Below are 16,412 nucleotides of genomic sequence, written 5' to 3'. Positions count from 1 at the left end.
ATCACAAAACACAAAACGCTGGGTCAAAATGACCCAGGACCATGACAGTACCCCCCCTCCAAGGGCTGGCCCCAGACAAAACAAAAACAGATGACCAACCCAGGGCGGGTGGCGGGGGGTCCAGGACGGAGGGACCTACACCGAACAAACACAAGCTCCAGCGAACCAAGTGGCTCGTCCAAAACAAACACACATGCTGGAGCACAAGGACAAAACACAGTTCAGGAGGCCGGCCCGGAGGCCGACAACTCAGAAGTCCAGGACAGTTCATCTTCAGAGGCCGGCCACGTCGGCGACACAGATCCGAAAGCCGACCGAGCGGAAGGCAGCGGTGGCGGAGTGGAGGCAGTTCAGGGGGCCGACCGTGCACACGGCAGCGGCGGCGACGGGGAAACCGTTCAGGTGGCCGACCATGCGGACAGCAACGGCGGCGATGACACAAGTCTGGAGGCCGACCGTGCGGACAGCAATGGCGGCGTCTAGGAGGTCGTCCATAGTGACGATGACGCTCCACCAGCGGCCTGGCAGATGACCGCCGACGTCGAGGCGGCAGTTCGGGACCCGAAGGTGGCGTGGCCGTCGCAGCACCAGACGAGACCGAAGCAGAGGCTGGACCAGGCGCGGCTGAAGCTGAAGCGGAGGCTGGACCAGGCGAGGCAGATGACGATGCTGCAGCCGGGCCAGGCGAGGCAGATGACGATGCTGCAGCCGGGGGCTGGACGGGCTCCTCGGGCCCTCCAGCTGACGAGTCTTGGGGCTGGACGGGCTCCTCGGGCCCCCCAGCAGGCGAAGCAGGAGGCTGGACGGGCTCCTCGGGCCCCCCAGCGAAAACAGTCTCTGGACCAGTGGGCACCGGGGCCCCTGGAAGACACAGGTCAGAACCAGCAGGCGCACGGGCCTCTGGCAGGAACGGGTCAGAACCAGCAGGCGCACGGGCCTCTGGCAGGAACGGGTCAGAACCAGCAGGCGCACGGAGCATTGACTCAGCTCAGGCAGCGACAGCCGGATGCAGTCCTCAGCTGGCTTCTTAACCTCCAGGGGTCCAGAGTCGGCCAGGGGCTGGAACCCAGCCTCTGGGGAGGCCCTGGAGTGTGTCACAGTCTCAGAACTGGCCAGCTCTTGAGGAATGTTTTCAGTATTGTGTGGTTTGTCTCTCTGCTTGGAATGAACAGATGAAAAATAGTTCTTTTCAGGTTGGATGGACTCAACTTGAAGTACCGGAGGAGTTGGTGAAGATGATGGCTGAATAGGTGGCTGAGCTGATAAGGCTGATGAGTCTTCTATCAACTGAGCTATAGACTGTGCTATGGACTGTAACATAGTTTCCAATAAGTCTGGCTGTGGTAATGACTGAGCTATGGGTCGTGAGGCTGAATGTGATGGAGGTGATGACCGAGCGGCTAACTGAGCTACCGGCTGGGCAGCTGACTCAACAAACAAAGCCCCGGAATAAACAGGCACACAGTCCAAAACAGAAAAAGGGTCCTTCTCACTCACCACAGCCGGCAGTTCCGAAATCCTAATCTCCGGCTGTGGGGTGACGCGCCGACGGCGCGATCGTCGCTTCCTCCCGGGCAAAACCTCCGGCGGGCCGGGCAAAATCTTCACCGCCGGGCTGGGTTGGGAAGCGGTAGCGGCTGGAGGGCGAAGGTGCAGCTCATGAAGAATGAAGTCCTGTGCGAGCGGGTGAAGAGAGTCGAGTAGCCAGCAGTGAGCAGACATCAGCTGCTGTAGCCTAGCTTCTACAGCGTGGTGAGGCTCTTCCTCCTCATGCTCGAGCCACAGGTTGACCAACCTGGAAACGCTGTCGATCACTTCCTCCCGAAACTCCTGGGACGGCGCGGATGCTGCTGGGTCCATGTTTGGTCGGCTCGTACTGTCACGGCTGGCGGAGTGAGCCGTGTGGAGTGGAGGAAAAGGAGGACCCAAAATGCAGCAAACTGATGATACGAGTGAAGTTTATTTACACGGTGGCAGTGGCAAAAACAGGCAATGAAGCATGAGTAATGACAAACCTAAACTGGGAGAAACTAAAGAGCAAACCTGAAGTCTACAAAACGGAGAGCGGAGCAGAGAGACGCAGACTAAGGAACAGGATACCAAGAAACACAGACGAGCCGACAAAGAACACAGACCGACACCCACTAAATATACACACACACACACACAAGGTAATCAGGTAATCACACACAAGAGGGAAGAACAGCTGAACCTAATACACATGAGGACCGGAGGAGACAAGCTGAACACAATGACAACAGACACAGACTTTCAGAACAAGACAGGAAATCTAGACCCGAACCGGACACAAGGGGGGAGGACACAGAATAGCTAGAACAGAGGAAAATAATCACAAAACGCTGGGTCAAAATGACCCAGGACCATGACAATACACAACATTAGAATTTCTTTTTCTTTTAATAGAAAAAAAATTAGCCAATAATCTGAAGTTCTTTGTAGAACCAAGCAAAGATATCAAGGTTTTTTTTTAGGTTTTTTTTTAAATGTTGATATTGACATGAAAGTAACATAAAAGACATTTTCTCTAAAGATTGGGTAGTGACACCTATACCTATAGAAGAGTCAGAAATATAAGCTAATGTTCTTAAAATCCTTATTTTTTCCATTTTGAATAATGGCTGGTGAAAAAAATAACAGAAACGGACTCCTCAAGCCTGGAGTGTCACTGTGCTGTTAATGGTGCTAATAAAAGTCTGCCACTGCTGTTCAAACTGAACTGGAGTAAAAGTAAAATGTTGGGGGACCTTGAGCACATCTTGCCAGTGTGTAACAGCAGGTTGCTGTTAGTGTGTTCTTACACTGCTTGCGTTTGTTTCATTTGCTGTGTGCTGTGTGTGGATTTTGTGTGTCTTACTCTGCCCTTTGTACTCTCTTTTTAAGAAGTCGGCCCCCAGGAGGAAATGTGCAGCCTGTAAGATTGTTGTTCACACCGGCTGCATGGAGCAACTAGAAAAGGTAACACACACACACATACACGCACAGACACACACAGTCATGTTGTCATATCCTTGTGGGGACATCTAATTGAAATAATGCTTTCCCTAGGGTTAGGGTAACCCTGACCATGATTGTAACCCTGTCACTAAAACCACATTTTGAGTCTTAAAAATGCCTTCAGACTTGTAGGGTTGGGTATTTTATCCACATAAGGGCTGTTGATCCCCACAAGTATTGCAAACTTCCAATTTTTCTTGTCCCCACAAAGATATGTAACCATAGTACACAGACACACACACACAGAGACACACACACAGTTTATTGTTCATACTTCATTTTTGTCATAGTTCTCGATCCCTGGTTTATGCTCTTGGGTTCTGAGACTCAAATAAATATAATATTAAATAGCTGTTCCATTATTTCTAAGATCTTTAAATGCCTTTGATAAGATTTGTTATTTTCTTTCCCTATGTAAATTAAATGAAGCCTAGGCATGATAAGAAAAAAAAAATATTTTATTTATCCCAAAAGCTACAGCAGCTGAAAAACATTAAACATAAAAAGTAATAATTAAAGTAATAATTGGTAAAAATTTAAAATAAAATTGAAAAGTTATATAAGAAACTGAATATAGAATCAAAATACCTTACTAATTATTAGCACAAGCACACATGAGACTAAAAACAACTCCAGGTTATACACAGGGTTTAACAGGGTTGTAGTAACCAATGTGCTGCTTATCTTACAGGTATTACCTTCCAAAGGGTTATTGCATGAAGTACTCCATGAAATCGGAAATTTTTCTTGAAATGAGTCTTACACTTGACAAAGCCTCTGGGCAGTTACAAGCACATGAAGGTTGTTTTTAAATCAATGCCGTGAGAGCCGTAACTTAACTTCAGTGGTCACTGAGTCATGAAAAATGTCTGCAAAGTACCTGAGTAAAGTTTAATGACTGTGCCTGAACATTAGGTTAAAAAGCCTTTTCCCCTTCAAGCCATACTTCTACTGTGCATGTAGAAGTCTGACAACATTACTGCTTTATTAACAGATCAATTCAGAGTGGTGATATGTCTCTGCTCATTTTCCAGAGCACTGATTATATGAAATACTTGTCCATATTATGCTAGTACTAGTAGCATTAGTAAGAATGCTACTAGTACTAGCACTACCCCTGTACTTAGCAAGGCAGTATGCTCTCCACCACACAGTTTAAACTGTCATGGACCTCTGCTGTTTACTTGCAACATGACTGGCTAATAAGTTTCCCATTTTGGCTTTTGATTGGCTCTTACTAAATTCTCACATGAACCTTTACAAGAGATAAAACAATAATTCGCCACTGTTTAAAAGTATAAAACATTTAATTGATGCATAAGGTTCAGAAAAGCCTAAATGCAATGTTGAGATGTGAGAATTCGGGCTCTCAGGTGGTTAAAGATGCTCTGATGTAATAAAGTTTACTGTAGCTTACTAATAATTTTTGAAAGGTCTTTATGTCTGTGCATCAAAGTTTCACTGATCTTGGTTTTGTCCTGGCTTCCTCTCCCCACCCCAACCAGTCACAGCAGATGCCTGCACTTTCCTGAGCTTGGTTCTGCCGGATGGTTTTTCCTGTTTAAAGGGAGTTTTTCCTTCCCACTGTTACCAAGTGCTTGCTCACTGGGGTCTGATTGTTGAGGTTTTCTCTGTATTATTGTAGGGTCTTACAATTTAAAGCGCCTTGAGGCAAATGCTGTTGTGATTTGGCACAATAAAATTAAAATGAGTTTTAGCATGAATATATTCCAAACTCTTTCACCCCTAAGTTTAGCCATCTCAGTCAAATACCAAATCCTAACAGTAATTCTAACTAACCCTAAGTCTTAAGGCAGTTGGAAAAGATATATAATTTTTGTGATCATAAATAAAACAAATTCCCAACGGCAGCTACAGATGATTTATGTTAATTTTTAGTCTGAATGAGCGATTCTCGGGAAAACTAAAACCCTAATCTGCCAATTTTGTACAGGCATAATAACACACACACACACACACACACACACACACACACACACACACACACACACACACACACACACACACACACACACACACATTCAGTGAGTGTATCATTATAATTATAGATGTCAGCTTTTCAAAATAGTAGCTTAACGATTGCCTGCATGTGATGCATTTATGGAGCATCTGTAAAAATGTAGCTGTGAAAAACAACCTCCCCAGATGGAAACTACAGCTTATCTCTTTTTTTAGATAAACTTCCGATGTAAGCCGACTTTCAGAGAGGGAGGATCCCGAACCCTGAGAGATGTAAGTGTGTAGCTGCATAAATGTGAGGGAGGAATCGGCTTTTTGTTTGAGGCGTTAAGTGAAAGAAATTGTGTTTCTGTGTTTGCCGGCAGAACATCCTCAGACACCACTGGGTTCACAGACGACGACAAGAGGGGAAATGTAGACAGTGTGGAAAGGTGAGTTTGCACTCAAAAACACATGCAGCTGCACACAGATGTTGTTCCTGTTCATGCAGACTGCCTCTTTGTTTCTGCAGAGTTTTCAGCAGAAGTTCTTCCACAGTAAAGAAATCATCGCCATCAGTTGTTCGTGGTGTAAACAGGCCGTAAGTCCGTTAATTCACGAGTAAATATGATATTTAACCCCACTAAGATGTTATTAGTGGGGAAATACAAGTTGTATTGTGCATTGAAGTGGATTAAATATAAACTTAAGCACTACAGGAAGTTTCTGTACCTATTTCCAAATATATATTAGAGTGACATCATTTGTTATTATTATTATTTCCACATTAACAAGGTCATGTAGACCCCACTCATGAATAGGCTGGTTGTACTGACACATCTGTAATCCCCCCAGTCTCTCATTTCCTGCTGTGTCTACAGCTGATTTTCTAATGTAGCCATACAGTAAAGTAAAGATAATCAATCATTTATGTACCCAATCTGTCTCGAGGCTGGAGGCGGAGAACTGCTAGTGTCACTGAAGGAAAGCACCTTAAAGAAAATGATGCATCACGTCCTTGTTTTTTGAAAATGTGGTTGCATTATTTAAAAATATTACATGTGTCATGGGCTCAATAGAGTAACTGAACCTATTTAATATTTTTGTATATGGTTACATAAATTCAAAATGTTCCCAGAACAGGGAATATGTCATAGGTTCAGTACTGTAATTGCACCCATTTAATGTCTGTGGCTCCCTTTATTTCCTGCTGTCTCTACAGCTGATTTTCTAATACAGCCACAAAATAAAGCAAACGTTGGGTACATAAATGATCAATAACCCGCCTCAAGGCTGGAGCCAGAGGACTGGTAGTATCACTGAAGCAAAGCACCATTTAATGTCTGTCACACAGAGCAGGGATGTCAAACTCATTTTACATATTGGGCCACATATATCCCACTTTGACCTTATATGGGCCAGATCAGTGAAACTGTCCTTACTGTCAGTGTAAAGAAGTTTAACTACATATTGAATCCTTCACATATCTTAGTATAGGAAAATAGAAGTGCAATTTCAACAGTAGATGCTGTAGTTAATGGAAGAAATCTGTCAGCTATAATTATTATCTTTTTATTTATTCATTACTTACTGCAGATCCTCCATAAAAATATTGAAAATTCTATTGTAGCTAAAAAAACCCAAACCTAACCAAAAAAACCCAGGAAGTTCTGTTTTTAAATGTGTATCTATTTCTCAGATTCTCTGGTGTCGCATGAATGGCAATGTCAGTAGGAGATGCTGTAAAACTTCTGAAAATACAATTAAAAGTCCAAAATCGCTGCCTTCCTTCATACTTTCCAAAGCCATCCTTGGACCGAATTGGAGCCTTTGGTGGGCCAGTTCTTGCCCCCGACCCTTATGTTTGACACCACTGAGGTAGCATAAGAGAAGCAAATATTGGCACTCAGGGTGTTTTGTTTTTCTTATAAACAGCTGTGTTAGAGCACCACACACGGACAATAGAATAGAATAGCCTTTATTGTCATTGTACAGAGTACAACGAAATTGGAGTGCCACTCCCTTGGTGCAAGTTTCAATAATAAATATAAATGTAAAATATAAAAAGTACAAAAAAAACAATCGTAAGTACTCAAACAATAGTATGTACAATATATACAGGATAGCAGCATTGGCACAACATGTATGATAGTTTGGATTGCAAGTTTAGCGCATGACACGACCCTGAGGAGTGTTTTTTTTGGCTTTTTTTCCTTGCAGTTCCACAACAAGGTAACATGTTTCATGCTGCACCAGATAGAGGAGCCGTGTTCACTGGGGGCCCACGCCGGTGTCATAGTACCACCGTCCTGGATCATCAAAGTCAGGAAACCACAGGTATGCTCATACCCTCGCCGAGCACCCTCCTCGATCGCTCTGCTGGTTGATAAAGTTCACTGGGTGTCATCTTGTGACAGTAATGAGAAATGATTTTGTCGATCTAAGTTTAAGACTCAAAAAGAAGGCGTGTCACAAGCTCAGTGTGTGCTAATGTGTGTGTGATTTTTGGGGTATGATGAGATGCGAACTGACACGTGTCTGGTCTGTCTGAGGGAACTCTGGGATTGTGTCTCTGTTATCACACACAGACACGCACACACATACTGCATATCTCTGTCGCGTCACATGCTTCATTGCACTTTTAATTACCATCACAGGGGACGTGGTGACAGTGAACTAACCACTGAACTCTGTGTGTGTATGTGTACCTTAGAGCTCCCTAAAGAACTCTGCCAGAAGAAAAAAGCGGACATCTTTCAAACGAAGGACAAGCAAGAAGGGATTAGATGTAAGTGATATTATCAGTTACACTGTCATAATACATTTTTAGCTCATGTTTATCCTTCATGTGATCTCGACTCAAGTAAAAAAAAAACCCATTAAACTAAATAAAAGTCGTTGCCGGCTGACTTCAAACTGTGTTTATAAAACATCGACTTCATTTAGGTATGAAATGAAAAATTCTTGCTTTAAATCTGCCTGGATTCTGATGGCCAGCAGGGGGCGACTGCTCTAACTGTGCAAAAAAATTAGATCGAGTAGAGGTATTTGGAGAAGTTACCTTATTTCTTTTCATTTTAAACACACTAAATGTTTTCTTAGTTATTTTTCTTTTATTAGTCTTCACTTGAGCATGATGAAAAAATATTTACAAAAAATATGGAGGAGGAAGTAGAATATAACTGAGGGCATGGCTAACCTGTGATTGACATGTCGGTATTGTATCTGTGCAGAGCTGTTTTTCAGTCATGTCCACACCTCGCTCTCATGCTTAGTTTAAAGAAGAAAAAAAGAACAACACCAAAATTGCCAAATCAAACCAAGCTCTAGGAAGCTATGTCCATCTTTGCTATACAGTCTATTATTGGATTATTAGGGTCATCTGATCTCAAAGCATCGCGGGCTTCTGCTCCACCATCTGGAACTGGATCGACCGACTGATTTTCATAAAATACAAAAATTGATATATCAAGCTAAAATTTCTCAGCAGTCATCATATATGCCCAAACTTTGCACCATATTGAATGGATCATGATTTTAACATTTATGTTATGTGAACATTCTAATATTTTGATCTTATTGATCTCTTAGGAGTCTAAATGGCGTCCGTTCATGCTGAAGCCTCTCCCCTCTCCCCTCATGAAGCCCATCTTGGTTTTTGTGAATCCAAAGAGCGGCGGCAACCAGGTGAGCAAATGTCTTTAATCTTCTGTTTTCATCTGTTTGAGACGCCTTCTCTTCTCATTGTTGTTTGGAGATATTGTCGCTGCCTCACCTCGTCTGTCCTCAGCCTGTCTATAATTAATTTTCATTGTGAGGATGTCGGTTCAGACAAAAATTTGGTTTATCAGATGAACTGAGCTGAGCTGTTTTCACACATGAACTCCAAACATTATCGGGAGATTCGGGCGGAAACATCTTCAGAAGTTTCACAAATGTATCACACAACAGGAAACGGTTAGCTTCAGAAGTGTTGGCGCTGCAGGAAATACTCCGTTTTGTTTAGGCGAGCATGCAGGAGGTAGGACACAGCTGTGAATCCACCGGAAGATTACCTGCACAGCTCTCAGATATATGGACAACACGCAGATTTGTACTGGGGAGTTAAACAAGTTAAAGGCTCATTCAGCTGAGGCAGATGTTTGCATCTTACCTGCAACTCCGTCAGGTAAAAGTTCAGGGCTCCACTGCTTACTATAATCTTTTAGACTTCATCAGCAACATCTTCAGAACATAACACTGGGTTTAGTTTAAGATTTGGAGATTCATTTCTCAGATTTTCACAGATTTTTTTTTAATTTGCTTGCTGTTAGTGGCAGCTTTTTAAATATTGTAACATGAAGGAAGCTGAATTTTTTTCTGCTTTTTCTGTAGGGTGCCAAAGTGTTACAGATGTTTATGTGGATCTTGAATCCTCGTCAAGTCTTCGACCTTTCGCAGGGTGGACTGCGCGAGGCGTGAGTAATCTTCCCTTGGGGAGAGTGCTGGTGTTTCATTACAGCCTACACAGTTAGGCTGAAATCACCCTGAGCTTGACAGTTTAGTACCAATTACCTACTTTAAATCTTCATTTCACATCACCCTTATCTCAGTCCACCTCTGAGGGGGGAAAGCCATCTTTTCACTCCTCTTTTATTTAAATCCAAAGCTCACAGGTGAACAATTTTCATAAAATCTGGACCAATTACACCCACTCAACACTAATCAGCAGTCTTTTATTCTATAATATTACCTCTCTGCTTTGTTAGGTTGGAGTTGTATCGCAAAGTGCCAAATCTGAGGATCCTTGCCTGCGGAGGAGATGGCACGGTGACTATACATCTCTAATAGCCACTATTTTCTATTCTAAATTTCTACAACTTACACTTTGCCTTCATGTCTCGCTGTAGGTGGGTTGGATCCTGTCTGGTCTCGATGAGCTGCAGATGAATCCCCAGCCTCCGGTCGCTGTGCTTCCTCTGGGAACAGGAAATGACCTCGCCAGGACGCTCAACTGGGGTGGGGTGAGTTCCTAGCCTTGACTTCTGCTGCAGAGTTGATGGAGAGCAGCAGGGCGCAGCGGTGTGCCCTCTCTGAGTTTATGTGCAAATTTTTTGCACAACATGACTAAATAAATTAGATCTAACGAAGAAAAAGAAGAATAAGAGCAACAACAGCTCTTTCAGCATAAAAAACAAAAACATATTTAAGGGATTTAGAGAAGGGAACATTTGCGTTCTTCATGAGAGAGATGGAAATTTCCTTCTTCAGATTAAACATGACAGGTTTATAGCCATGTTGAGTATGCTCAAATATTAATATGCAGTAAAAATAAATTCTCTATTCCCCACCACCTCGGAGAGCTACAAAATGCCTCACCCACATTCCAGGATGTCTAAAAGAGCTCCCTTCCTCCATATAATCTCCCCCCCCGACCCTTAAGCCCGTTTGACCTCTTCAAATCACAAATAAGATGACATGCTTGTTGGTGACATCACAGCAGCTTCCTGTAATTATGTTTCCTTTTTAATTCTAATTTTCTGCAGTTTTAAACAACTTTAAACACAACACAGAATCAACCCTCTGACAGCAAAACGGCTCGCTTAGCGCACCCCACCTCACTGGGAAACATCACAGCAGTGACACAGCTGCAGTGGGTGTTGTATTCAGAGCAGGTTTAAGTGTACAGAACAAACTGAGGTACAGAGTTTATAAATCCATAGGTCGAGTTGGCAGTTCACTCAGGGTTTTTCGTGCATAGGAAACAGAAAGGGTTTGGGTTTCCCTCAGGGGAAAATCACTTATACTGTAAGAAAAAACAAACCATTTCCATCATTTTTTTAAAGTAGGGTTTCATTTCCTGAAGCGTAAAATACACTGTTTGTTTTCACATTCCAGAAATAATAGAAAAAAACGCATGGATGTCTTTAAGTAAGGTATCCCAGACTCATTGTTTCAATTATATGTGGACCAGTTGTGCTCACTGAGACTCACACACCAAAATAATAAGCCGCAGTTCATTGCTGCAAATTTTCTGAAATCTCTTTGTTATTATATTGTTTATTGTCTCATAGGGGGTCCAAACAATCGTTTTTTCCCCAGTGAGCTGTAAAAGATCCTCGTCTATTGCACAACAAACACAAAGCAAATATCATGAAGACACAGCTGCTAAAAATGACAAAACAATTTCCAAACTTATACAAAGAAAGTTCTCTATTCATTAAGAAAAGCTTTACTCATTTCATTAAGAAAAACACAGGAAAAATATGACCAAGATTTGTTGAAAGTAAACCAGAAACCCCACCATTTTACTACTTTTAGAGATTTTGATTCCTCCGACTACCGCCCGGAGCACAGAAATGTGAATAAACGTGCTTATATATTTCCTGATATTGTTGCAAGTGCTGATTATCATCCAGCATTGACAGCTGAATTAAACAGTGGGCCACCAGCCCTACAAATAGCAAAAAAAACCCCAAAACAATAAAACCCCTCTGGGGTAAGAAAACGACTCAGTTGACCACAATCTGCAATCTACTGACATCTAGTGGTGAGATTTTACACACTGTAACTTTAAAGATGTCTAGAGGAAATAGTGCAATTAAGTACATTTTTCAGATGTACCTTTTTCACTCTTGAAAATTTACAGTTTACACAAGCTAAATTTATGGTAAAAGACTCGTATGGAGTCTCAAACATAAAGCATATTGTACTGTTGTCAAGGTGGAACTTTTTCTAGAAATAGCCTTACAAAAGCTGGAAGTGTGGCATTTGTTGGATTATGAAAGGCGAGCCCTCCTCTGCTGGTTTTGACCTTCCTCTCCCCAAAACTTTCAGAAAGTCTGACAAAAATCTGCAACTTGTTCCTAAAACTCTGATGAAGCACTAAAGTTTGAAGAATCTGCCTCTTGACACACGTTTCAATAACAGCACTGCAGCAGATCTTTTACGAGCACCCACATTCTTCCATGAGACTTTTCATGAGATCAGCTATGTAGGCTTGTAGTGAGGATAATACATCAAATATTTCACGTATGAGTCAAAAGTTAGAGTGAAAAAAATTGATATGTCAGCAATTTTTCTTCACATTTTTCAGATAATTGGCATAAATGTATTAGTAAATTGATAAGAGGTCTTTACAAAAATCTATTTTCTGGCTGACATGCTGCAGTAAAATGACAGCATGCAGTACAGTGGGGCAAAAAAGTATTTAGTCAGCCACCGATTGTGCAAGTTCCCCCACTTAAAATGATGACAGAGGTCAGTAATTTGCACCAGAGGTACACTTCAACTGTGAGAGACAGAATGTGAAAAAAAAATCCATGAATCCACATGGTAGAATTTGTAAAAAAATTATTCGTAAATCAGGGTGGAAAATAAGTATTTGGTCACCTCAAACAAGGAAAATCTCTGGCTCTCACAGACCTGTAATGTCTTCTGTAAGAAGCTTTTCTGTCCCCCACTCGTTACCTGTATGAATGGCACCTGTTTGAACTCATCATCTGTATAAAAGACACCTGTCCACAGCCTCAAACAGTCAGACTCCAAACTCCGCCATGGCCAAGACCAAAGAGCTTTCGAAGGACACCAGGAAAAGTATTGTAGACCTGCACCAGACTGGGAAGAGTGAATCTACAATAGGCAAGCAGCTTGGTGTGAACAAATCAACTGTGGGAGCAATCATCAGAAAATGGAAGACATACAAGACCACTGATAATCTCCCTCGATCTGGGGCTCCACGCAAGATCTCATCCCGTGGGGTCAAAATGATCATGAGAACGGTGAGCAAAGATCCCAGAACCACACGGGGGGACCTGGTGAATGACCTGCAGAGAGCTGGGACCAAAGTAACAAAGGTCACCATCAGTAACACACTACAACGGCAGGGAATCACATCCCGCAGTGCCAGACGTGTTCCGCTGCTGAAGCCAGTGCATGTCCAGGCCCGTCTGAAGTTTGCCAGAGAGCACATGGATGATACAGCAGAGGATTGGGAGAATGTCATGTGGTCAGATGAAACCAAAGTAGAACTTTTTGGTATAAACTCAACTCGTCGTGTTTGGAGGAAGAAGAATACTGAGTTGCATCACAAGAACACCATACCTACTGTGAAGCATGGGGGTGGAAACATCATGCTATGGGGCTGTTTTTCTGCCAAGGGGACAGGACGACTGATCCGTGTTAAGGACAGAATGAATGGGGCCATGTATCGTGAGATTTTGAGCCAAAACCTCCTTCCATCAGTGAGAACTTTGAAGATGAAACGAGGCTGGGTCTTCCAACATGACAATGATCCAAAACACACCGCCCGGGCAACAAAGGAGTGGCTCCGTAAGAAGCATTTGAAAGTCCTGGAGTGGCCTAGCCAGTCTCCAGACCTCAACCCCATAGAAAATCTGTGGCGGGAGTTGAAAGTCCGTGTTGCTCGGCAACAGCCCCAAAACATCACTGCTCTCGAGAAGATCTGCATGGAGGAATGGGCCAAAATACCAGCTACTGTGTGTGCAAACCTGGTAAAGACCTATAGTAAACGTTTGACCTCTGTTATTGCCAACAAAGGTTATGTTACAAAGTATTGAGTTGTATTTTTGTTATTGACCAAATACTTATTTTCCACCCTGATTTACGAATAAATTCTTTACAAATCCTACCATGTGGATTCATGGATTTTTTTTCACATTCTGTCTCTCACAGTTGAAGTGTACCTCTGGTGCAGATTACTGACCTCTGTCATCATTTTAGGGGGGGGAACTTGCACAATCGGTGGCTGACTAAATACTTTTTTGCCCCACTGTATATGTGACAGTAAGGATGGACCTTGTAGTTCAGTATCACTGAGTGTAATGAACTGTGCCGTCTCAGCCCTGCACCGAGCTGAACGATGAAGCAAGGACACGCGAATGACTTCAGCAGCTCCGGATGGAGCAGCAGTGAAAGCAATGATAAAACATTCCCGATACGTACAGAGATACACGCTTGGAGCGAAGACGGCCCTGAGTGGAAATTCTTATCTGCCATGTGATTAATTAGTCTAATTGCTCTATCCTTTTTGTCCTCTATTTCATCAAGTATTTCTGACTGCAGGCATTTTATCCACTTTGTCTATTTCCATTTCCTCTCCATTCCTCTGAGTTCTCATTTCTTATCCTTTTTTTTAACTGTTGGTGCATCTCCTTTCCTTTCCTTTCCTTTCCTTGCCTTGCCCTCACTGCTCTTCTCCTTGCTCCATTCCTTGTTCTCACTCTTTCATCCTCTTTTCTTCCTTTGACTTTCCCTTTTGCGCTTTCTTTAGAGTTTTTTTTTTCATTTCCTACCTTTCCTCTTTTTCCCAACTTTCTCCAACTTCTTTTGTTTTCATTTAATTTTTCTTTCATTTTCTGGACCTTCCTTCTTCATCCTGCTGTCTTTCCTTTACTGCTGTTCCCTCTCCTTCTTGCTCCTTTCTTTCTTCTCGCCTCTTTTTCTTTCAGTCTATATTGAAAGATAAATAAAATATATCTATTTCCTGTCCTCTATATTGTCCTTGTCTTTCCATTCTCTACTTTCCTCATATTTTCTTCCCTTTTCATTTATTTTTCCCCCCATTTGCTGGACCTTCCCTCATCATCTTGCTCTCTTCTCATTTAGTTTGCATTAGCTTTCTTTCCATTTCTTTCCACTTTTTTCTCTCCTCCTTCATTCTTCTCTTCTGTTTTGCTCATCTTTCCTCCTATCGCTTGTTTTTCCTTTCCTTCCCTTCCCTTCCCTTTCTCTCTCACCCTTATTTCTCCCTCTTCCTGCTATTTTATATTGCTTATGTCTCTTTCCTTCTTCTGTCCTGATCTCTCTCTCATCTCTCTGACACTCAGTTGTGTTACTCACCGCCGTATCTGTTCCACCTCTCGCTGCGTGAGTGTGACTGTCCCTGTGACTTGCTGTTTGAGTGTGAGCTCTCCTGCTGAGTGTGTGTCCTTGTTAGTACTTACATTGCGGGGACATAAATGGTGCGGACTTGTTTTGGACACACAAACGATCGTTTCCTCCATGCAAATGACTTGATTTGAGTGTTAATAACCTGTTGGGTCAAAGGTTAGGTTTTAGATTGTGTAGGTTTTGGTTAAATTAAGTTAATGTAAGTTGAAACCTGACTGTGTGTGTGTCAGCAGCTAAGAGGCCCTGCTGATGAGCGCTACTACCATCAGATTGTTTTCTCCTTATATGTGTGTGTGTTGTCTTTTGTCTTGTTTCCTTTATTTGTCCAAAAGGAGGGAGAAAATAAAAGCAAACGAAGACAGAAAACTGTACATGAGAGGGATCGACCTGCGGAGATTGTGAAATCCGTGGACGTGCATCATGTGGTTGTGTTTGATGCTCTTAAAGGTTATGGTTATAGTGGCAGTAATGAAACCTCAATCATCGCTCACTGAAATCCAATCATCGCATGCTGTTCCTGTCTGCTCCTCTCTTTTATTACTTAGTGTGTTTTCTTGCGCGTGGTGTTCTTGTTAGCAAGGAGATGAAAGAGGAATGGAGCGACAAGAAACAGCCTTAGCCTCTTCTTCAGTCTTCCACTGTCCACTTTCTCTCTCGTTCTTCTCTGCATCCCAGTCTGTTTTTAGCTGCTGTGCACATTCCTTAAATGTGATTCTCAAAATTTCTACTCCTTTTTTTTAATATATATATATTTTTTTTTATTGCCTGAACTCAATGAGTAAAGCTGTGTGTATATCACAGCATTTAGACTGATTTACAAACAGCTAACAAATCCTCCAGAACTGGCAGTTCTTACAACATTCTTACAGTTCTTACAATTATTTGCTATTATTATTATTATTTATTTATTTTTTACTAGAAGTTACTCTTACATGGTGTTAACCAAACTCTAGCAGAATTAATTTTTACTGCAATATTTGATTTAGTTTTAGTCATAATTTAGACATCTAAATACTTTTAGTTTTATTCGACTTGTAGTTTTATTATTAAGATTATAGGAGCCAAATTCAAAAGTTGATTCATTGACTAAAGTGAAAAGGTTTGTTATGTCTTTACAGAGCAGAGGTGCTCCACAAGGTTTACAAAGTCTTATTTTGAAATCCTTCCAAGTGTTGTCGTTTTCATGAGAAACAGGGGAGCTGGTTGTACGGATGCCATTTGTCAGGTCTAACCTTCATTCTGATTGGATCATTTCCTAAATCGTCCCGCCTTTCTGCACAACTTAATTAGTTCTGATTGGATCTTATCTCTCTGAATATTTTGTTTATAGTTGTTGATGAAAGTGTCGCTATGTTTCATCAGTTTTCGTCCGTTAGTTTTCGTTTAGTTATTCTCATGTTTTTGTGAGGGGGGGAAAAAAACTGCGATGAAAATTATTGGTCAGTGAAATTAAGACTGAACCCTAGATGGTTTACCAATGACCCAGTGGGTTTTAAACTATCATGTTTGTATAGGTTCTCAGTCATCCAAGTCATAGTCGTCTTGAG

At 42.1% G+C, this 16,412-nt stretch overlaps 1 protein-coding gene across 3 annotated transcripts in view; it reads left to right on the top strand.

Annotated features, from left to right (window-relative positions):
* The window catches only part of dgki (diacylglycerol kinase, iota), a 112,011-nt gene that overhangs the window by 72,481 nt on the left and 23,118 nt on the right, over positions 1-16,412 (top strand). For 2 of the 3 annotated variants that reach the window (XM_085385980.1, XM_085385978.1), the window contains exons 4-13: positions 2,902-2,976; positions 5,212-5,268; positions 5,361-5,426; positions 5,507-5,575; positions 7,195-7,311; positions 7,688-7,762; positions 8,566-8,661; positions 9,349-9,431; positions 9,723-9,783; positions 9,864-9,977. In XM_085385980.1, the coding sequence (XP_085242106.1) occupies positions 2,902-2,976; positions 5,212-5,268; positions 5,361-5,426; positions 5,507-5,575; positions 7,195-7,311; positions 7,688-7,762; positions 8,566-8,661; positions 9,349-9,431; positions 9,723-9,783; positions 9,864-9,977 (813 nt within the window). The remainder of the gene's footprint in view (positions 1-2,901; positions 2,977-5,211; positions 5,269-5,360; positions 5,427-5,506; positions 5,576-7,194; positions 7,312-7,687; positions 7,763-8,565; positions 8,662-9,348; positions 9,432-9,722; positions 9,784-9,863; positions 9,978-16,412) is intronic. The other variant, XM_085385979.1, reaches the window with a different exon arrangement.

Source organism: Rhamphochromis longiceps, linkage group LG17, assembly GCF_057381845.1.
Source record: "Rhamphochromis longiceps isolate RC_006_pf linkage group LG17, R_longiceps_female_GT1.1, whole genome shotgun sequence".
Classification (NCBI taxonomy): domain Eukaryota; kingdom Metazoa; phylum Chordata; class Actinopteri; order Cichliformes; family Cichlidae; genus Rhamphochromis; species Rhamphochromis longiceps.
The sequence above is the reverse complement of the archived record's forward strand: the minus strand, read 5'-3'. Positions and strand labels throughout refer to the sequence as shown.